Below are 25,033 nucleotides of genomic sequence, written 5' to 3'. Positions count from 1 at the left end.
AAATCATCCTTTGAATGAGGTGTTCTCTAACCCACACCTTAATTGATATCAGGAACAAACCAGATCTACTGCTCCACTAGGCATCAGAGGTCAGCGCCTATTCCTATCTCTAAATGTACAATTACCTCCAGTTCTTACTGTACTCAGTGTTATTACCCATCTTGATGGTCATTTCTGGTAAATTACTGCTTTAGTCTTTGTTGATAGCACAAAAAGTACACGAATCTGGTTATCTAACTAGAAAAACTTTATAATATTGTAAATAGCATGGATCTTGATGTTGTAGTTTATACAAACAGCTCTAAATATGATAACTCTGCTGGTTGTGCTTTTGTGATCAGCAATAGAACATAAATCTTTGGCATTCCCAGCATCATCAGTGTTTTCATTGCAGAGCTGTATATTATTAATAAGGCCTTAAATATAATTAGCCCAACTTATCGACATGTATTTATCTATTCAGATACGATGAGTGTCCTGCAGGCGATTAGTGACATCTACTTTAAACACCCTATTGTCTATGATATGCCATTATTTCTGAAATGACTGCAAAATACAAGTGTGAACTTCTACTGGAACCTCAGGCATATTGGAATCTCAGGCAATGAGCGCACTGATAGTAAAGCTAAAGAGACTTGTTTACAGCCTCCTTTCGCTAATTGCATTGTTTCTGAAGGTCTCATCTGTTTTGTGAAGAAGGTGGTTTATGATGAGTGGCTAAGTGAATGGAGTACTACCATCGACAATAAACTTTGTCTAATTAAGAGCACTGTATCACTGTGGGCTGTTCATCCAGAAGTTGCCATTGACAGGATGATATTATTTGCTATTTGTGAATAGGTTACACTCGCGGACTTCTCACGACTCGGAATAATGCACCTGTTTGTGTTTGCTGCGACTGTCATCTGACGGTACCCATATACTTGTAGGCTGTATCTGTTACTCAACGGTGCATCATAAATTTAAATTAGAGGCTAACATCTGTAATATTTTAGGGAACAAGACGGCAATGTTATCCAATATCTTATAACTTAAGGCCACGCATCTGTATTCACTTATTTGATTATTCTTATAAAGTGTTTCACTCATACATGCTGTTTATGCGTGTTTTAATTGTTGATTTTAATTATTTTACATTGCTGTTATCTAAATTTTTAAGTTTGATGATATTTGGCTAAATTGGTTATTGTATTAATTTTGTGTCCAGGTGCTAATGACACTTCATTGTCCACCCAGAAAAAAAATAAGTATATAATGCCATTTGTGGCTGGAAGCCATTACAAGAGTTTGAAAAGAGGTGGTGAATGTGCTGTTGCAGCCAATTCTAAATAATGTAATATCAATGCTAAAACTCTTTCCGCAGTTATATCGTATATTACTGTTTCTTTTTTCTGTTGAAGTTCAGCTTCAAAAAAATCCTTGGCTTGCTAAAGAAAACACAAGATTTCTTATAAATTTCTATTTTCTAATGTATTCATTTGCAATTCAATAATACACTTAGATAAATGACTTTCCAACTTTCTAATACATTCAGTATAATGCTATTTGTCCAACTCTGCAAAATTGGTTGTCCCAACTTTGACTGTATCATTTGAAATGAATCTTTATCCAGCAAGCCATTTTCTTCAGGTTGGGAAGAGAAAGTAATCGCTGGGAGCCAAATAAATTTGGCATATGTAGAAGCACTTCAAAGCATAGGTCATAGTTTAGCAGCAACAACCCGAGATGTGTAATGCAGGTGCATTATTGTAGTTATTTTTGTCCATATATGGACTTCTAGTTTAAATAATACCCTTCAATTGGTTTAGTAGAGAAACGAAATACTTCCTACTGATGATCCTGTCTTTTTCCAGGTAGTCTATGAGCCCTACATCACAATGATGCCAAAAAAACCACAGCCATGACTTTTTCTCCAGATGGAATTGTTTCACTTTCTTTGAGACACTTTCACCTACTGTCACTCACTGTTTGCTGTCTGGCACGAAATGGTGAATTCATGTATCAAAGAAACTCAGCACAATTGTGTTTAAATAAATCTAAACATCCTTGAGAATTGTTCAGTCAAATGCATTTTTAGTAAACTGTTAACAGATGTGGCATCCATCAAGCGGCAAGGTTTTTCATATCCCAAACATCATGTAAAATCTAGTGAACATGGTCTAATGAAATTTTTACAAAGTCAGCAACCTTGTATACCTTAAGTTCGCAATCTTAATATGGCACTGAGTGGATCTTTCTGTTGATTTCACTGGTCTTAGCGGTCTTTGGGTGTCCTGAGTGTTCATCATCTTGCACGGATGTACAACCATGTTTAAATTTAGTAGTACATTGTTTTACCATTGAAAACAACGGGGAAGAATCCTTTGAAGTGGAATCTAACACTTTTTGTATGTCCATCAGGGATGTTGGGATCAAACCTTTTAAAAGAGAGCACTTAATAACAGTTCAAAGTTCAATTTTATTCATTTTTAAGATATTGTCAGAACTTGCTTACTTTACTTGATCGCCACAAACCAGTTACAAAACATATGCTGATTCTTCACCTCACACCATCTAAAGAATCATACTTTATAAATATCATAGTAATTTATTTATACTTTCCACCACAACTTTTCGAGCCCCCGAAAAGGTTGAGTTTCTAGATAGCAATAATATACAAGCAAAGATGCTCATAAGGCTTATCCTTTCTAAAAACTATATAAAAAATATGTTGTAATTTTTTTGCTTATTTGTCTTTCAAGTTGAATATAATATTAAATTTTAGGAATATCAATGTCATATAATATCAATATTATATGTTGTTATTAAAACAAACTATTATTATAACTGTATTGTAATTTGTCTTCAGCTGCCATTAACCAGTTAACTTTAATAAATGTTCCTGGTGTTTTTGGATTACATTCAAATGCTGAGATTGGTTACTATGCTGAAGCAACTAAAGAAATTTGGGAGCATTTAATTACTCTTCAACCACAACAAGGTTTATAGTTTATATTAATATTATTTATACTATGGAAAGTGTACTTTTTGTGCCTTTTTTAAATTAATTTTCATGTTTTATCGAAATTAAATAATTACACTGGTCTACAAATTGGAAAAAACTTTTCATAAAAACCCCAATAAGTGAAGTTCATTATTCTTTATGCACTGAATCTGAAAATGAAGTCAGTTTTTCATCATAAAACACATTTTTGTTATACAGCCTTCAGAAATTCCTAAATAATGTGAAAATTAACAAGTTTGTAGGTATAATAAACTTTGCAATGAGTTATATATATTTTCAATACTCATATTTCATTTTGCTTATTAAATAAAAAACCATGTGGAATATAACTACAAAAAAGTGTACCTAAAACTTTTGATAACTGGAGTCTGTGAACTAATAGATTACTTCTTCTTCTTGTGCATGGTTGAGAGTCCTCTTTGTAGAAACCAACTGTATTCACTCATCATCAGTTCATCCCATTTACCTTGGTAATGATGCTCCAAATTTGGTGTATAAACATCAAGATGAGAATGCAAAAAAGGCATTTTTAATGGCATTCAGCAGCCTAAATTTTTATAGTTCAACAAAAGATTTTGTACTAAAAGATCAATGTCTTCTGCTTTGTTATTTCCAAGAAAACCATGGACTACATCCTTAAATGACTTCCAGCTGCTAGCTTTATGTAATTCAACTTTGTCATAATTTTCATCATTGAGTAATTTTTTAACTTAGATCCAACGAATATTCCTTTTTTTAATTTGGCTTCAATTAATATAGGAAACTTAACTAAATATTTAAATCCTTTTCCTTCTTTATTAAGTACTTTTATTCTCAATCAACCCCAGTTTTATTCGTAATGGTGGCAAAATAACATGCTGAGGGTTGATTTTATTTTTTTCTCCAGGAATGAGAGTAAAAAGAGAAAATGTCTCTTTTTGGCCATTCTTTAACCATATTATGTTCATTTGTTGTTTAATTGTTCCATAAACATAATAAAAGACTATATTTTGTTACGCCATCTTGCAGACCGAGAAGAGAACCAATAACTTTTGAGGTCGCCACACATACACCATAGGTGAACATTGTAATTCATTGCTTTCAAAATTAATGACATTCTTTCATATGTAACTTTCATTTCAACAGAATATGCTACTGGTATAGAAGGTCCTGTATGAATTATGCTTGTTTTTGAAGAATTGAGAATAAGCCCTTATTATCAACATTATATGCAATACCCAGATCTGGGTATTGCATATAATGTTCAGTTGAAAACTGATCAACTGTCAATCCTATTGACAGATTTCTACTTGGTTTTTTTCTGTTTGTGCTAAACAAAAAGGTACCTAGGGCCTGCCACAAAATAGTGATGGTATTTTTTGGTAATTCTTACCTAGCATTATGTTTCTAATTACTCTCATTACTCAGGCTGAATTGATTTAATTTAAAAGATAGTTAATAATTGGAAAGTTTATATAACTTTCAGATAAAATAAGTTAAATTATTATTAACATATATATATTTTTTTCATTCCTATTAAACAAGGATAAATCAAATAAAAGTTATAGTCCTGTAATATTCTACTTTTAAAAATAATAAAAATATCAAATTAAAACATAACGTAAATTCAAAAGAAATAACATCTGTCTGAAAAATGTACTAATTCTGAAAAAGTTTCAGTGTGTAATACAGAACAAAAGGCATTGCCTACTGAGTTTGTGATTCATATTAAAGATTTTTAGGTATTTCTCTACAAGAACTTGAATCTCAGTTCAATGTCATTCATTCAGTTATGGTTTAAAACTTAAATGGTATGCCATTTGAAATATTTTTTTAATGAAATTGTAATTCTTTATTATCTGACAATAAGTTTTCGTCACAAATTCAGACAGTTGCTGTTTCTTGAATTAAGGATAACTTTTGCCTCTTAAATGACTTATCACATTGCTGAATTTACATTGGATAAGGCTTTTGAAATTTTTAGCTTTTAGCTCTCTCTTGTAATTCATTTTTACATATATTTTTTTAAATTTTATTTTATCTTAGACTGTCCAAAATGGTTATTGTTAATTTTCATCAAATGTACTACATTTTCCTTAACTTTTCTTTTAATTTCAGTAATAGTAGTTTAACCAATCATTTCTTGGATGGGTTTCTGTTAAATAATGTTTTCTTAACATAACAAACAAGCTATGTTGAAGCTATTTATAAATAAATTAACCAAGTTTTCAAATCGATTTAATATTTTGAAATATCTTGTCTTACCAGTTTACTTGTCTTACCTTTTTCTTCAACCTCATATTTAATTCTGTTAAATTTCGTAAATGCAGCTCTCAAAATTCTGTTTACTAACATTTACTGAAAAATTAATAAAGCATGATCCGAAAACTTATTTTTTTCAAGTGATACTAGTTTAACATTTTCTTTTTCAATGTTTTAATAAGTTTTGTGTAAACAAGAACTCAAATACAATCCTGAACATTTTGAACTTTAGTGAAAACAATAATTAGGAAAAATATGTATTAAAAGTTTCAAAACTAATTAAATAATATTTTAATGTATGCTTTTGTATCAATATTTTTTCTTACACTTTAAATTGGTTTGAAAATTATTAACGTGTAATAAATAGATCTTGCATTTTATAAAGATGAAATTATGAATTAAAATCAACATTTTATGAACTTAATTTTTAAACATTACAAACCAAAAATCATAATATGACTTTTTAAATTGTGATAATATTTAAAAAAAAAAACAGATTTTAAAATATGTATAATTTTTAAATACTTTTGGATGGTGATTGCCAAATACAGACAGGGACACAGTAATGTTGAACTAGTGAACAAGGTTGTAATAGTTAAAAAAGTTAATGGTTGAAATAGTGAACAACAGATGATTATGAAATTATCATAAAGTGAAAATAAGAACTAATGGTAAACATAAATGGCAAGTAAATTAATATTATGCTACGTAGTTAAAATTGTTACATTATGCAACAGAATTTTAAACCTTGTTTCTTATGCACTGCTGGTTTTGTAAAATTTTTCAAAATGACCAAATTATTTGTTTTCTTCATTAGGTACTGCTGACAAAGCAATAAGCCGAGAAGAAGTGGTGATAAAGTCAGCTGAAGGTATTTTAGAAAAAATTCCACCAAAATTTGAAATAGATAAATTAAAGATTGGATTATCTGAACAACATATATCACCTATATCTGTTGTTTTTATTCAAGAGTTAAATAGATTTAATTTGTTAATAGGTCACATGAGAAGTTCACTAAATTTTTTAATTAAGGTTTGTATACATTAAAATTTAGGTATGTGAATAAAGACACATTATTTAATTAATATTAAATTGTGTTCCTGATTTTTGTGATCAGTGTAAAGTTTATATGTTTAGTTTGACAAGCTAAACCATTTTTTTTTTTTTATTGCTTTATGCCTTAATATGTCCCTTTATCACACTGCATATAGATTCCATTATATTCTGTTTTTTTGTGATTCAGTAAGTTCTCCTCAAGTTTTAACTGCGATAGTTGCACTCTGCTAAATTTTGTGGTTTATTTTATCCAATTTAATTATGAATGAAACTCTGGTTGAAAGCGCTTGGCAAAATGAGTGATTGACAGTTGTCAACAGTAAATGGTATTTTATTAAAATACTGTCATGGAAACTGCCTGTACAAAACTACTGCTCTGAAGATGTTGCTGTTTGTGTTTGGAGGATAACAGGATATGTATGGATTCTCTTTCAGATGGTGATTCTATAATATGCCCTCTAGGCAACTTCTGCTAAACTATGCATCTCATTCTAAGTCGAATATGGTGAAACTTTCTTACTGAGTAAGAAATATTATAAAAGATTTTGAATGTCATTATGATTATGGTGATGATATGTTACTGTTGATATGGCTGAAATTGAATTTGATCTTCAGTTTCTATTCATTTTTTGGAATGAGTTCTTTGCATTTCTACCTCAATTAACTTGTAATTTATATGTGCATATTTGCTCAAACATTAACTGTATGTATATGTGTACAAAGAAACTTGATTAGAAAATTTAAAATTGGCACAAAACACAAGCTGGTAAATAACTCACTGATTGAATCATAGGTTTTCACAGCCTAGAGCTGTGAAAGCCCAAAGCTTTCAGTCTGTCATGGAGTTATGCATTTGTTATTTCAAAAATTGTGATTCAGCTACTGTAACACAACATAAGTTTAAGCACAATTTTAATATATGAAGAAATGAGAAAGTCCCAACACATTAAGTGATTCCAAAGTAGGTAGGAAAGTTTGGATGACTGCTTCTGCATTGCCAAAAAAGAGTACTGAACATCCACAAACAGTTTCACACCCTAGAAAATATGACAAGAGTCAGTTTTTTAAAAACTCTTTAAAGAGCACATTTTAATTATAAGTCATTTATCAGGTCCTTTTTCAATCCGTTATTTTATTATTTCTGCAAGCTAGTACTTTCAAAATATTATCAGTGTTTTACTACTGTTTCTTAATCTACTTCTCTTCAAATTTAATTTTTTTTTTAAATTCGCCTATGGCTGCTTTGTCGTGGCCATTGGGAAAAAATAAGTGTACCTCTTTGTCCATACAAATAAAGAAATAAATAAAATAATAAAAACATTTTATGCTTCATATAGTTGTTACTGTCACTTTATGAAATATAAAGGTTAATGTTGTTCAAAGAATAACCTAATTTAACTGATTTCTTATCAATCAACTTTGAAAATGTTATTCTGTTTGGAAGATTAATATCCTTGAAGTACCAAAGAAACTTCTTAAACAAGTCATTTAACAAGTGAATAGAATGCTGTGAAAATGGTGTATTAGGAATTCAGCCCATGACCTGCTATTTTATATCTGCCAGTATACCTAAGAATACAAGTGAACCTCAAAAGCTGACTATTGTATTTTGTGCAATGTTTAAAATATCTAAGAAATATTTTGTGTATAGAATTGATAAGTATGTTCTTTCAGTCTGGTCTACAACAAATCTGTCTGTTAAGACAATATGGTTATTTCTCTCTATTTTGGCGATATGGTTATATGGTTAATTCAATTATGATTCCCTCTGTAGCACCCAACATCATTACAACAACATGGCCAAGAAATTTTGTATGTTTCATGTTTATTTATTGTTGTTTATTTTTAGAGATCTTAAAACACTAAAACTTAATTTGATTTGATGTTGATATTCTTAATTAAATTTCTAAATGTATGTTCGTTTGGGTATGCAGTAATATTAGGAAGGTATTTAAAAGTTCTTTTATGCATAGTAATTTTGAAATAGTTGATTTTCATATTAAACTGTTAAAAAAAGATTATAATATACAATCTTATTTGCTATGCTTTTGTCCATGAGAGTCTGTAGTAATGCTCAAATGACATACATTATAATTCTTTCAGCTGCTTTTGTGGCCATTTTCAGTGACTGGTGCTGCTGTTTTCATCCTTGTGTTATTTGAAGTTTTAGCCATTATCTATGAAAGGTCTGAGCCACATCAACACAGAATCAGCATTTTCCAACCATTTCATTGATGCGAATCATAAATCTGCCATCATTAATTATAATTATATTCTACGTATATAAAAGGAACTACACCTCATTATCTTATGTATCGATACTATCGAATGTCTTAAGACCATGCATCTGGATTCAGATATTTGATTAAAACTTTAAAGTTTTTGCCTTTTGACATATGGCAATTTGATGTTTTATGTTACATTTTTAATATTGTTTTTATTTTGGTTTTGTTTTGCATTTAACATACTGCATAGACATTTTACATCTGTTTTATTTTTAAGATAAATTTTAAATGTTAATTTTTAATTATTTACTCAAATTATTTTTTGTCTGGGTGCTGATAGTGACACCTCGTTGTGCGCGCAGGAAAAAATTCAACTTACTTGAACCTTAACAAATACACAATAACACAACTATGTACTAAACCAACAAACACAATTCACAGTAAAAACCTGTTTAAACTTACATTCTAAATGTATATCTACCTAATTCTATAAAACTGATGGCAATAGTATTAACTGATGGCAAGATGAGAACAGCAGGACCAGCCACTGAAGCGAGACATACGCATAATCTTAGCTTTAAAAAAGAGCCATCATGAATGTTAATATGCTTTACTTTAAAAAATTCATCTTAGTTTGATTTAAAAAGTTGATAGGTTTAGACAGTTTTTTGTACATACAAATTTCAGGTCAGGAAAGAACCGATAGAGCTGCTGAGGGTACCTATGTTTAGCTGGCTTTCACTTAGCACATTTCTTTTCTGATTATGCATGCTTCATAAAATATTATTTGAAAATAGCTTAGAGAATGATGCCGATAGTAAGCTAGAAAGCATCAGAGGTAATGAACATATTACTGCAGAAATCATCAATGTAAGACAGTTACTATAAAGAAGTAGTACTTTGTGTTATGTATTAGGAGATTATAAAATAAGTTGTATATGTTATCTGTGATGCTCCTACATGCCTGATGAATAGCTACTGCATAATTAATCCCATCTTATTTAAGCATGGAAGACCTTGCTTACATATATTATTCTTTATCTATTTTAGATTTAAACTGGCAAATGAACTGATGCTATTTTAGGCAATGATATTTAAACAAGCTTTTTAAATGACTAAAATTTGTCTGAATTTTAATCCAGTTATAGTCAATGATCAATTACGGTAGGAATACTTTACACTGTCATCAAACTCACAGTAATTTTATTAGTTACAGATACGTATATATATTTGTATTGTTTGTGTGTGTTAATGATAAACAATTTTTATGTTATTTGTATGCTTATTTTTTCTGACTGATGAATTAACCAAACTTTGCTTCATTTTTTTTTTGTTTATGAGAGCTTCCTTTACAACCCCAAATTATCTTCCTTCTATTGCATATAATTATAAAACTCAATTTTTTGTTATTTATCTATTATTTGAATATTTGCATTACATTGTTAATCTGCAGTAAGGCACATATTTTTCATAAATTTTGGATAATAATGATCCTTTTTGGTTAAGACTTATAAAAAAATATGAATTTTTAGTAGCATCTACTAAGATGCTAAAGAAAAGAAGATGTTACTGTGTAAAAAAAATGCAGTGAAATTGAAATAGAAAATATTTGACTTTGGTGAATGAGACTTTAACCGTTTATAATACACTGTAAAAGGTGTAGTTTTCAGTTTTCCAGAATCCAACTATTAAGCAAATCTTTGCAATCAGTTATTGTATTTTCTGTTTACTGTACACTATATTTAAAAAATCTGTTTTGTCCTATTTTGTCTTTTTTCAGCATTTCAGGTAGAGAATTCAATGTCATTCATGATTCTCTTGCAGTATTTTATTAATCTTATTTTTTAAGGTGTATAAGTTGGTCAATAGTTCATACAACATTTTAAAAAACATAAATTTTGAAAATAGTTTAAACAGTCTACGTGTTTTCATTCTTGTGGATGTACTTCTTTTTTTTTTTTTTAATTCATAAAGTTCTTTAAATGATAGTTTGTATACTGGTTGATGAGATCATCTAAGGGAATGTTTGTCTATTATCTATTCAACCAATGCTGGAATTTTAGAGAATTATCTCTTGTATCCTTTCTGTAATGTACACTTACTACTACATTGGGGTTAATTATTTATGTGTTGATTTTTGGAGTAGTTTTCTATGTATCATTTGGAGAAACAAAGTTTTACAGAATAATTTGAATTTTTAAGGTTTCAATGTGATGTGTAACATGTAATAACTTATTCATCTTTAGTTACATAACATTAGTAAGGAAAGTTTTGTTTGCCACTTTTAAAAAAATGAAATCTAAAATATTGTTATAAATTATTCATGGATCATTCAATAATTATCACAAACAACTGTACAGCAAAAATGGTTTATTAAATAAATACAATTTTTTTGTCCACTTTTCTACATAATCCCCACCAACTTCTCCCATCTTTTTATGAGTCTTCTTATCCTCTCAGCAAAGAATTCTTTACCTTGATCTCGAAGCCAGTTTTGTACTTTTTTGTTTACCTTCTTCATAGTCATTGAACTTGATGCCATACAAAGCTTCTTTCATTAAACCAAACAGATAGAAATCTGAAAGGCAAGGTCAGGACTGTAAGGAGGATGAGGTAGGAGCTCCCAACCCATTTTGCCAATAGTTTACAGCATCAGTTATGCCGGCGTATGAGGTAGAGCGTTGTCTTAAAGAAGAAGCATGCCTTTCTTCTGCTATCTTTGACATTTCCTCTTCAACATGGGCTTGACTTTGATCTCAATCATGGCTGATTAGTATAGGCTGATAATAGTGCATTCCTCCACCAAATAATCACAGAAAATCACACCACTGGCACTCCAAAAGATGGTTAACATGACTTTACCAGCTGATGGTTGTGTTTTGATTTCTTATGGACAGCCGATTCAGGGTGAATCCACTGCATGCTTTGATACTTGGACTCTGGCTGAAAATGATATATCCAAGTTTCTTCACAGGTTAAAATCCTGTCCAAAAATGCATCATCTTCATTATTGATATGATTTGAGTTCGGTACAAATGCAAAATCTCAGCTTTGTGATTAGCGGTAATCTCTCTGTGAACCCACCTAGCACAAGTCATAACAGTAGTTCAGTTTGTTTTGAATAGTGGAATGAGTTGTGCTAACACTTTACGCACTGAATTGGTTTATATATGATAAAAAGGCAATTGCTTTTATATGGATTTGAATAGTAGATCGTGCATACCCGGGGTTTTTTGGTGATTGAGTTTCAATTAACCACACATCTCAGGAACAGTGTACAAGACTGCACTTTATTTACAATCATACAAATCATCCTCATTCATCCTCTGAAGTAATACCTTACAGTGGTTCCAGAGGTTAAACAGAAAAAAGAGGTGTATCAGCACTTACTAGACATTTTTCAGCAGTTTGTTCAACTTAAGTTGTCTGTCTTTTTCGATAAGTAAATCAATACAAGAATCTAATGCTGAGGTCAATACTGTTACCGGACATCCGAAGCAGTGCTTGTCAGTTAACGCTTTTGCAGCCATTTTAAAATTTTTCAACTCATGTGTAAAAACTCGCACAGTTCATGCAACTACTGCCATATTGTTTGTTCATGTGAGAGAATATTTCTGACAGTTGTACACTTTCCAAAAATAAAAATCAGGTCACAGAACACTGTTCTTCAAAAGTACTTTCTTCAAGTGGACACACCATTGTAACTAAGACTTTATGTTTACATAAGTATCAATTGAACAGCTGACTTAAGATTACCAACCAACACCTACAAAAGTTTCAGTTCCCTGTATTAAGAGTTTCCTTCACTAAAAATGTTTGTCTGTTTAATTATTGAATGACCTTCCTATTTTACAGCTGTCTGAATCATCATTAATTCTCTTTAAAGAGAGAAATATATTGTTATTTTAAAACAGTTACGAATTTTCTGAACAAGAAGATAGATAATAATTGATTCAATTCAGAAATAGATTATAGTTTGTGTTTATTTACAACATGAGAATAAATGATCTACCTATATTTACCTGTAAATTCTTTAACACTGCTTAGTTTAGTAAGTATCTTTCTTTTTATTTACTTTACAGGCATTACATGGGGAAATTGGTATGGATCTTGTTTTAGATGCTATTGCAACCAATCTTTATAATGGGCAGATTCCAAATGATTGGAGAATACTATGTCCTGAAACTCGTAAAAATCTTGGTGGATGGATGGGTAATTTTGAAAGAAGATTCGAGTTCTTTAAGAAATGGGTAAAGATATTTTTTTGAAAATAACTCTATTACTAGAAAAAAAAAATGTTTACATTACCTATTTCCTTTATTTAACAAAGTCTTGTTTGGTAAAATATTTTTCTAGTCTCAACCTGTTTGGTTAATATTAAAATCAGTTACTTCTATTAATAAAAATATCAATAGAATTAACTTAGAAAAACAATGTCAGCTCTTAAATTATTGATTCATCTTATTTTACCTTTATTAAATTTAAATTGAATGTATGAATTAGCGTTGTGCTTTAAATTTAAACTAATGTATGCCTTTTGTGATGATTTGAATGAAATAGATAAATCATTTCAATTTATAAGAGCATTTTACTTCGACCTTAATTGCTTATCAAAATATGATTAATGTATTTTTATGTGCATTTTTGTTAATTATTTTTATGTACATTTTCAATTTTTTAACATTATTTTTCTCCTTTAATAAAGTTTTGTGGGTATGCTTTTATTTTATTTTTCTGATAACTAAAAAATAACTTTCATCACATGCTGAAAACTAACATGTGGAATTGTTCTTACTGATATTTACAGAACTATTTTATATTGTGTAGGTTCTTCATCAGCAGTGTTGTAAATGGTGTTGCTAATGATATAGTTTGTTTCATTGATGTAATTTAGAACAGTAAAAGCAATATTGTCAGCCTTTTTTTATGGTTTAACTCAGTCTTTAAAAAATCAATGAATATCCCCAGATACAAGACCATTATACAAAAATGGTGCCAGTAGTGTGTCTAATTTTTTTTTAATTAGTAAAAAAAAGAATAGTAGTTTTATAAGTTGCTAATTAAATTATCTTTTGTTTGGTTTTTTTTTTCTCTAATTGCTAATAATTGATCTAGCAGACATTTTTTTTTATGATAATTTTTTATACTTTTGGATCAGCTTGTTTTTTAATTTAAAATTATTATTAAACTACCTATTTTCTGTAATAATTATAAAATATTAACTTTTCTTACAATCTGTGCAATTAAAATTACTATAAAATATATTACAATTGAGATAAATAGATGCATTAAGTCTATATTTTAGGATTTAAATATCTTTGAAAATTGTTTAATTTAAATGCAATGTTTATAATAAATTTTGTGATAAGCCTATTGTTTTATGAAAATAACTGCTTTATCTGAAAGTGCAGTATAGGGCTAAATATAAATTGTGTTTCAGTGCCTCACTCGAGCTGATGTGCAACATTTGGGTCAATGAAGAAGACCTCTTCACTGAGTGAAGTTTTTTCCACTGGGAAACTATTTCCACAGTAACTGTAGCATAGTATACTTGTTATTCTTGAAAAATAGTTGTGTTGTTTTCATGAGTGACATGTGACTCATGTCAGATTATCTAAAATCATGACAGTTAATTACACAAGCTTTCCTAATACTTTTGGTAGTTTTATTAGTGGTGGTTGATGTGTATTTGTATTATGTATTATTTTCTGTTGATACATTTTTATATATATATATATATATGTTTACGCCATTGCGTAAAGCAGTTTTTAAGTTAATTCAACTGGTTTGGTATTTGACTTGTTTTCATCTAAAATTTAACAGTATTTCGATGTAATGAATATTTCAATTATAAATAAGAAATTTTTTCATACACTGAAATTAATGCATTCCATTCAACATACATATACTCAGTTGATTTTTATTTATGACCTTTGTATTGATTATTCAATTAAGATTTAATTCTGTATTATTTCATATGTATAATGTTAAAAAAAATAAAATAAAGAAGAACTAAACGTAAACATGTTACATTCACTCGGCTCCTTTCGGATGCACTCGGCGCCTGACAATTTAGCGGCTCCTCACCGTTCACACAGCTCCTTTCGGATGGACTCGGCTTCTATCGACATCACTCAGCTCTTTACAGTTCACTCGACTCCACTTACCCTATATAAGCCGGCTCGCCTCTAGTGTCAGGTCAAGAACGAAGAGGTCTTCGGAAGAAGAAGAGGGAGAAGATGAAGATGAAGAAGAAGGAAGACCAGCCACTCGTCTCAACATCACGGACTGGAGTCCGGAACAGAACCCAGCAGAGATGCGTCCTGAAGGGCAGCCATACCAGAAGCGGATGAAGAGCTTCTAAACATCCTCTCCTTTTCAAAACTTACAATAAGATAAAATAACCCAGCAATTGCGACTCCTCCGGAAAAGGGGACGCATTGCTCCCTCCTTACAGGTAGTGCGTTGTGGCGTATTCCTGCTAGCCTATTAAAGAGTTAGCACCGAAAGGACTTCAGTGGACGGTCTGAAGGGGAATTACGTCGGGAGGACAGGCTTTATAAGCCTAGCCTTCCGCGGTCGGCCTGTAAAATGGGTTCGATAACGCTGGTTTAACAACGGAATTGGAATGCAATTAAATCCGTCCTTAAAACACTAAATAATAATAAACAAAACTTGTAAAAATTAGACCCGCTATTTAAAATTAACCCTTTAAAAAAACAAGCCCGATTAGAAAGATCCAGCAGCAAGGGACTCTGTTCAGGTTCTGCGATAAAGTAGGGAGTAATAGACTCCTGCCAACTTTGCATTCCATTCCATTCCAGTGTCAGGTCACTTCTACTTCTTCGTTACTCTCAGCAGTCTCTCGTTGTGCGTCGTCTCTCTCTGGCCATCGTTTCTGATCATCATCTCTGTGCATTCATATTCATCGCCTTTGTGCATTCATATTTGTCGGTTCAGTTATTACAAACCAGCCAAATTCATCGAAGCAGGATCTTTCCAAACTGGTTATAACAAAGTGTTACCTCTGTATTTTCTGATACACCACTCTAGATTACGCCAAGGATAAACTGTATGTATATATGTGTACTTTAATTCACGAGTTCATTTTTACAAAATATGTGTGATTAAGGCAAATTAAAATTATTCATTATTTATTATATTTATATAATAGTTGTGTTATTAGTAAAATTAGTGAAATACTCAATTAATTGTACATTATGATTTTGAAATTCAAGATTGGCTTAAAAAACCATTTCTTCATTCAAGCGTAGTCATGAAAGGTGGCTTAGATAAAGGTTGTGTTATTATTTTTCATGTGTGACATATTTTATATATTATTAATGATAACTATTATTAATAATATTCTGGTTGTTCATTAAAAGTCTTTGTTTAAAAGTCAGTTGCTAAGGGTAAATTACGTTTTTAATTGAAATGTTTTCAAATAGTGACTCTATCATTTAATTTAATTTAATTTGTTAAGTGCAGAAATTAATTCTTATTTATTCATGAACACAATTTATATTACTTTTCTTAAATTTATCTAAAGAAAATAACTCCTGAAGTGAAGTTATGTTTTGGACTTCTTTGTAATTAATATTGTGATTTGTTCTAGTAATATTTATTGCTTTTGTATTCCATCTTGTAATTTTAATAACAATGTATTTAGTTCTTTGAACTGTTTTTAGACTCATATTTAATACAAAAGATTTTCAAAATAATTAATTGAAAAATGTATATTTATGTATTTGTCATTTAATATTATTAACAAATACGTTGATTCAGCTGAAATCCTTGTATAAATACTGTACAGGATTAAGTTAAGTTTATTTCGTAATTTCATTTAATTTTTTAAGGTTATGCTTTAAAGAAAAGGTTGAAAGTTTATTTTTCATTCTGTTAAAAATAAAGTCCAATATTATTTTGGCAAAAACGAGGTATTTGTAATTTTATTTTTGTAACTTGCCCCAACAATATATATTTTGTGTAACACAAGGTTTTTGCAAGTGTAGCTAGCTCTATATTACTTATGATGCAGGTGATTGGTAAAGTTAACAAAAATCGTAAGTTTCTTTTAAATTCTTGTGCCATGTTATTCCTATGCTAAATTTTAATAAGCTATTTAAAAGTCATAATATTTATAATGAGATGATTATTGATGAGTTGAAGATTTCATTTTGATGAATAAAAGTCATTACTGAACCTCATGATATTCTACAGAGTTTGTATTCTCCTATTTAAGTAAATTATTAGCAGGAATTTAATTTTGAATTATAATTTAGTTCAAAGTTTGTGAGACAGTTCAAATTCTTTTTGAAACAAGTATAATTCAGAAAAAACATTCTGTTCTGTTATATTTTCTTGTCTTCTTTCACATGAGGTAACCAAATTAAGGAAAACATTGTAATCAGTTTTTTTAAAAATAAATCAACACAAATCTTTTATAATGACAATATGAGATTGCTATGCCATTCTGAGTTTATATATACAAACTTTTAGATAATAATGAAAATAAAGATCTTGAACCCATATCTGTTAACAATCCAATGAATGAGTTAATCATGTTTAACTTGTTTATTTTCTGTGTAAATAAATCCATCTCTGAATCCATTTTTACTAGTTTTGGCATGATGTCTGTATATACATATGCATCTCACATAACTCAAAAATGATTAGCCGTAGAATGTTGAAATTTTGGATTTAGGACTGTTGAAACATCCAGTTGTGCACCTCCCCTTTTTATTCTAATCAACTTGAGAAAAGCCCAAAATCCAAAAAAATTGGATTTTGAACTTTTTCTTAACTGCAGTAGAGCAGTAGGTCCTTATTGAGAGCTTTTCAACAATGTTCATAGGTGGTACTTATTTTCATTGGTTTTTGAGTTATAGCCAAATAAAATTCTAATTAATGAAATATTTGGATCTTACAAGGGGTTCTCACATTGGTTTGAATCAGACTTCATTTTCTTTTATTTTGTTTAGCTTTTTTTTAATTTAAATATACTGATTTATTAATACTTTTTAACCTCTGATTGTAAAAAAAGTTTTATAGTAAATAATAATTCAATAATAACAATAAAAAAAAATGGGAAAAATCAGAAGTTATTAGTGCAATAATATTTTATGTACTTTTCATTTTAAAAAAATGTGTGTATGTTATTTAATAGATGTGCAAGGAAGTCATGTGGTATCCACATCAGTTATTTTATATTATTAATGATTGTTTGAATTACAGTTTTACCAAGAGAAACCACCACTATCTATATGGTTGGCTGGCTTTCATCTGCCTGGAGCTTTTCTTACTGCTGTCATGCAAGTTTCTTGTAGAGAGAATCGATGGCCTCTTGACCGTTCATCAATGTTTACTGTGGTTACTAATTATCCTTATGAAGAAGATGTGGTTACAAGGCCAAAAATTGTAAGTTTTATGTTAAGTATTTTACTATCTTGAATAATTAATAACTTTTACAGTTCCTTATTGTGAAATCTCACAGCAACCACGTCTACAAGATGATCACTTCTATAAAAGACCAATATTTCTTGAAAATTAAATTACAGTACAGACAATGTTATTATTGTTCTCTAAGACGACCACTCCAAACCGAACAGAAACCATAAAATATTCAATGAAAGTGACTATTAATTTATTGTTTCTTTTTGGTATGAAACTTAATTTTCATCACAAATTTCATAACAGATTAGGAGAAAATTTAATTCTAGTAAAAAAACTTTCCAATCATTTACAAAAATAAATTACTTATCCCTTACATTGTTAAATGACTACATTAAAAATAAGCCTTGTTATATATGTAATTTTTTTCCTGTTTAGCCTCCGGGAATCACTGTCAGGTATTACTTCAGAGGATGATATGTACGAGTGTAAGTGAAGTGTAGTCTTGTAAAGTCTCAGATAGACCATTTCTGAGACGGGTGGTTAATTGAAACCCAACCGCCAAAGAACACCGGTATCCGTGACCTAGTATTCATATCCGTATAAAAGTAACTGCCTTTACTAGGACTTTAACATTGGAACTCTCGACTTCGAAGTCAGCTGATTAGCAAAGACACGTTCATCACTAGACCAACCTGGTGGGTTGTTATATATGTAATTAACTAAATAAACTCACAGAGAAGATCATAAGATCAACTTAAAAGTCACGCATTAAATTGTTAAAGACTAAACAAAAGTAATAATTAATTAGATATAACACTTCAAAAAACTATTCAAATAACAAAAAAATAAATATATTAAAAGAATATAAAAATCTATGTTTTAAACACAACACATGATCAAAGAAAAAAAAGAAAAAAAACAACTTTGAGATTTACCAGTAACATTGATAGCAAAATAATAATTTTAACAAAGATGTAATTAAAAAGAATACTTATAGGTAATACTTATAGGTAGTACTTATAAGTAGTTATAATACTTATACTAAATAAATAATGTATAATCATAAAATTGTAAAAAAATGTTATTAACATCTGTTTCTAGTTACAGGCCAATTACTTATTTTGACAAACCTTGTACAGCTATTTACTAAAAACACTACAATCGTTAAAAACATTATTTAAAAATTATTAAAATAACAAAATACCAGTTAAAAATGAATGCACTACAAAAACAAATTCAAAATGTATGTTACGAAAACAAATTAAAAAGAATAAAGACATTAAGCTCATTTTACAAACAACACATATGAAAAAAGCCAAGATGAAAGTAGATAAAGTTTTAAAATTAGTTCATATGAAAATTAAGTCAATATCACAACAATGACATATCCCAAGATATAAAAAAAAACTCATACTACCTCCTAGCTGATAATAATTAGCTATATAAATAAAAGTAGCGTTATAATTAGATTATCCAAAGAAATTGTTAAAAACTAGTTTAATTATAAAATTACAACATTTATATATAAATTTACTAATTTAATGTCCACATCTGGTAACAAAATAATCTATTTTGACACCCTAGTATAGTTTCACACCAAACAGTAGAGTCGATTAAAAAATAAAAAAAACAGTTTTAAGATTTTAGATTTGTTTTAAGTAAAATAAGACTAAATTAAATTTTTTTAATATAATTACAATCAATATTTTTGTATTTTAAATGTTTAAAGTAATTAAGTTAGGGCCAACATTTTTATTGATCTTTTAAATCCACAAAAACAATCATTATCTAACCGATAAAACAATAAATATATACATATATATATATATATATATATATATATATATATATACAGAAATTTATTTAACAGATAATACGGATAAATGAAGAATTTCAGCGATTAAACATTTTTTATCTAAATTGAATTATATTTATACAAATGTATAATTTCAACAAGTTAGTAAAACGATACAAAAATCTAAATAAAAATGCTAGTTATAAAATAACCCTATTACAAAAACTTGAGAATAAATGGTTTAATATGTGAATGCACTCTGGTGGATGTTGTAGAATATATAGTTTAAAAACAGTAGGTGGTAAAAGGGACAGATGTCATATGTTAATTTATAACATAAAAATAAATGAAAATTATGGAAGAATTAAGAAGGCAAAGGGAAGAGAATTATTTAGAGATGCCACATGAAGAAATCACATAGTAAAATCACATGAATACCTATGATAAAAATCACACGCTACTTCAAAAATATATAAAATAAAATATCGTTTTTTTAATTGTGCAACAGAAATTAAAATAAAATTTTAAAATAAGCGTGTTAGATAAGGTAACCACTACCACCGGCATTTAACGACCATAAGATTTAAAACTTTCATACTAAAATGGAAATACCACAAAAGCAAACAGTTTATTCTAATCGACACCATCACAGAATGTGTATGAATGTGTATTAGCCTCCGGGAATCACTGTCAGGTATTACTTCAGAGGATGATATGTACGAGTGTAAGTGAAGTGTCTTGTAAAGTCTCAGATCGACCATTTCTTATTTCAGATCGACCTTAGAAAATAAAAGGGGCTGACAGAAAATGAAACACTGATAACAAAAGAAACCACTAAAAAATCAGTGAAATTCTATTACATACATAAAAGGTGAAAAAAAAAAACAACAAAATATGATATTTACCTGCAATAACTGTATTAACACATTCATAAAGAAGAGACATAGCTGATGTACTGAAATTAAAAAAAAAACACAAAAAATTAAATCTTAAATGCAAGAACAGAATCAATGCTTATAAAATAATTATTAATAAAGAAACATGAAACTAAAGGTGAAATCAAGTAATTCCAAAACTAATCTATAAAAAAAAAAGACTTGCAGCATATCATCAGCACGAGTACATACAAGTGGTTCTTTTATAACAATTGCAATACACAGATTTTATAACCACGGGCTTGATCGATCATATCAGTAATTTCATTGTGGACACTAAAGTAGAAGAGAGGTAATATTAATTTTGCTTTAACACTATTGAAATCCTTGAAGATCTACGAAAGGACTAAGCAGGCTTATAGCAATGAAGCAGATAAGGTGTTTCAATAAGCAATCAGGTATCAACAAGATGAAAGCATTATTTGAAACAGCACAGGAACTCATTTCTGTTTTAAACATGCATCACCATCTGCCAATCTTAGCAGGTTCAGTTGTCCAGAGATCCTGAGTTAGGGCAACTGACTGTCCAAAAATCCTGACGACTTTGAACAATTTCAGTTGAAATTCTAAATTTGTCAAAATCATGTGGAGGTCATATCTAATACTGAGAAATGGATTTACGGTTACAATCCAGAGACTAAGCAGTTGTTTCACAGTAGAACAGTCAATTCCAAGTTAAAAAAAGTGAGAATGTAACAGGGATGAAAAAAGGAGAACTTCTTTGTTTTATTTTTATTTTTCAATATATACAACTGCTGCTCCATGAATTTATCTCCAATGTCAAACTGTTAATGCTGTCTTCTACCATAACATTCTAAGAAGACTAACATTTGACAAATGTAACCTTAACTATAAAGTAAAGGAGATTGGGTACATCATTATGACAATTTTCTTATACACGAAGCTTACAAAACACTTCAGTTTTTTTACCACAACATGATTATAGCCTCCATATCCCTCATACTCATTGGTTTCTTGTCCTAAAACCTCTTTCTTTCTCATTTTCATGGTGAAACTTATACTGCAAGATAACCATTCTTGTACACCATATCTAGTAGCAGTAACAAACCAGAAGAACGGTATACAACTTCAAAGGGAAAAGATATTACTACCAAATTAAAGTGGGATTTTTTCTATAATAGACTTAGTCTTGGAATTAGTTGACCGCTTTATATTACTAAAAAAAACCAAATTGAAAAAACTACATCTTGAAATATTTTATGAAAATTCAACAAATATAAAGAATTTTTAAGTATACATCTTTTTTAGTAAAATTAAAAATCTCCCTACATTTATTGAATTTTCATCAATATTTAAAAATATTATCTTCTTTCAGTATTATACTTTAATAAATGTGCTAGTCTAAAAAAATAGATTGTTCTATTAAATATTACTTTTTTTAAAAGATGACATATCTAAAGTAGACACCTGCATAGTGAAAAATCATACTGTAAAAAGAAATTGTATAAAAGTATTAATATCATTCTCATAACAAACTAATCAAAAATTAAATTAACTATATATAAAAATATTATATGTCCAACTTCACTAATAAACCTACTTGTATAAGAACTAATGAAATCCTCTAAAAGAATTATAACAAATAAAAATACTAACTATAAAAACAATCAAACAAAGTGAAGAATTAAGCTATTAAAAATTGTATGATAAATTTGATACGATAACAACAAACAAAAATTATTATTTTTCACTAAATTTTAATTAATAAAAAAAATGAAAGATTAAATAAAAAGTAATATTTTAAAGAAAAAATAAAACGGAAGCAAAGTTTTAGTATCGGCACACCAAGAAGCCTAATGCAAAAAAAAAGTTATGAATTTATATTTATTTTTTTTTTTAAAGAAAGTAAATAAATATCAGTTTGTTAGATTCACAAAATTAAAAAATACAAAATAATAAACCTTTTTATTTAGTTTTAAAACTTACTGAACCTCAAACTAAACTGTTGTGCTGTGAATTATATAGAGTTTATAACAGAAATTTAATTTATTCATAAAAGTTATTTTTTTTTATAAACACATGATTACACGTTCTATAGAACACACATTTACATCACATGTATTATTTGTAATACATGTGATAAACCACAGATAATAAAAAACTGCTCAGACAGTGAAAATTGTTAAAAGATTAGAGCAGTATCACAAAATACAACAATAATAATAAGCAAAAAATAATAATAAAGTGTCTGATTATATTAATACATAAAATAATAAAACTATATGAAAATAAATAAGCAGATCAATATTAATGAAAAATTATTTTCCTTCATGTTTCTATCATTCTTCATAACTGGTTGAAAATGATGGTGAATATTGAATTCACCATATTAATACAATATTAATGTACACATATTAATGTAAGGTTTTTATTGAAAAAACCTTACATTAATATTTGTGTTATTGTAAATACATTAGAACTCAAAAATAATATTTCATCATAAAAAGGTATTTGGAAATTTAATTTCCGTTTAATGTTAATGAATAGGACATATCTCGAAACCAATGGAATTTGATAAAAGTTGTTTCAACCACCTTATAATACAAAAACATGATTGTGTTACCCGGTTTAAACAATTTTAGAGAGCTGAAGAAACGTTAAATTATACAGCATCAATCTTCAATTATTCCACAATTAAATTAAGTTAATGAAAGTACCTTCTTTGTATAGCAATTGTTTTTGATATGAATTGTTGCAATATTTCCAATGAAAAAGATACTAGTGTGTATGCTGACAGTAAGAGCTCTAAATTTAGCCTAAACAGTGCATTAATAATGAATTACTAAAATAAAATATCAGCTGATAAAATAGGCTAGCTGAATATTCAAATTTATTTACTTTTTATGTTAAGAAATCATTAAGAAAATGTCAGCTGTTGACTGAATTGTAACAACTTAATACTTTAACAGGTAAGAAGAGCAATTCTTTTAATTATAAGCATAATGAAGAAGAATCAATGTTTGAGTCTGAACACCTACAGTCTATAGCGACTAGGATTTCTTTAAATATGTTAATGATGCAGGAGAAGATGTGTCCAGTGGTCCTAATAATTAACAGTAATTGAAGTATTGTGTTAGGTTACATGAACAATCTGGTCTGATTTAAGGTGGATTTGTTCTATTTTTAGTAGTATCTCTGACACTTATTTTAATCTACATTAAAATAATATATATATAAAAAATTCTTACCTCGACCAACAACAAGGGTAATCTATCGAAAATAAACGTATAAGCATATATATCCGCTGGATGGAAAGATGGCCGCTGGATCCATAGCTTCGTTCTGTTACGCACGTAATTCACTGTCTCTCCCCATCCCTTCCACAACTAATGTTTATAGCTTGGAAGGTTTATTCTATGTAAATGTTGAATGTCAAATACGCAACGCAGTAAATTACCTGATACCGATTTTGGCAGGCAAGGGGCCAAGGGTGAAGTAAAAGACAGGTTAATTGGCAACATGGCACCTGTCAATACCTAATGTTAGAATTATTTCTTATATAAGCTTCCTATTAAGATTCTCCGTATATTAAGAGAGGGGGAGAATGCAGAGACTCTCTCCCCTCGTTTGACTCTCGTTCTCTTGGCTCGTGTCGAAATTCATCAAACTGCGTGTGTCAAAATGTGTGTTAGGATGATGAAAAACTATATTTGTTTATATTATTAGCTGTTTCCATTATATTCAGCGATGTAGAAAAAATAAACAAATCTTACATAATAATAATATTAGCTTACATTTTATTTCTGGTAATTTATTAATCTATTAAAAGTGTTGTTAACGAATAACGTTGTCATACAGTAAATAATGTTTTATTTCTCTTCTGTAAGTGTTTTAAAAATCATATCAAATTTTGATTATTTGTATTTTACGTGAATCTAGACAACCGTTTAGAAAATAATTCTACGTGTAAACTAGGTAAGTTCTTTCAAATAATAATATTTTGTAATAAGAAAAATGGTACACAAATAATGTGATTATTGGTTAACTTATGGGAATTTAATGAACTAAACGTTTTGCACATTTTGTTTTGGCAAAAATCATTTTTTTACATTAGTCAAATATATTTTTATTCTTGTTATTTTAATTAAAATTAAGTATCTGTACTTAATTTTTATAAAGTAATCTGTTACTTTATAAAAATATGTAACTAAAATAATTTGCTTTCAAGTAAGTCCCGATATATTAGAACAGGGAGTTTGGTGAATATTTTGTATACTAAACGTTTTATTTACGTATTTCTATTTAAAAGTTAATTATTTCGGGTATCAATATTCTAATAAAGTTCTGTTTTTTTGTTTAGATTTCTGTTAATAACAAAACCTTTTGCCTGTGTCTACATTTGGTGATTAATAAATTAGCTATC

At 29.0% G+C, this 25,033-nt stretch overlaps 1 protein-coding gene across 1 annotated transcript in view; it reads left to right on the top strand.

The window, feature by feature from the left end:
* The window catches only part of LOC142322625 (dynein axonemal heavy chain 10-like), a 70,646-nt gene that overhangs the window by 30,284 nt on the left and 15,329 nt on the right, over positions 1–25,033 (top strand). The window contains exons 10-13 of the mRNA XM_075361703.1: positions 2,849–2,980; positions 6,063–6,277; positions 12,609–12,776; positions 17,761–17,943. Coding sequence (XP_075217818.1) covers positions 2,849–2,980; positions 6,063–6,277; positions 12,609–12,776; positions 17,761–17,943 — 698 coding nt within the window. The remainder of the gene's footprint in view (positions 1–2,848; positions 2,981–6,062; positions 6,278–12,608; positions 12,777–17,760; positions 17,944–25,033) is intronic.

The sequence above is a fragment of the Lycorma delicatula genome, chromosome 4, assembly GCF_047948215.1.
Source record: "Lycorma delicatula isolate Av1 chromosome 4, ASM4794821v1, whole genome shotgun sequence".
NCBI lineage: Eukaryota > Metazoa > Arthropoda > Insecta > Hemiptera > Fulgoridae > Lycorma > Lycorma delicatula.
The sequence above is the reverse complement of the archived record's forward strand: the minus strand, read 5'-3'. Positions and strand labels throughout refer to the sequence as shown.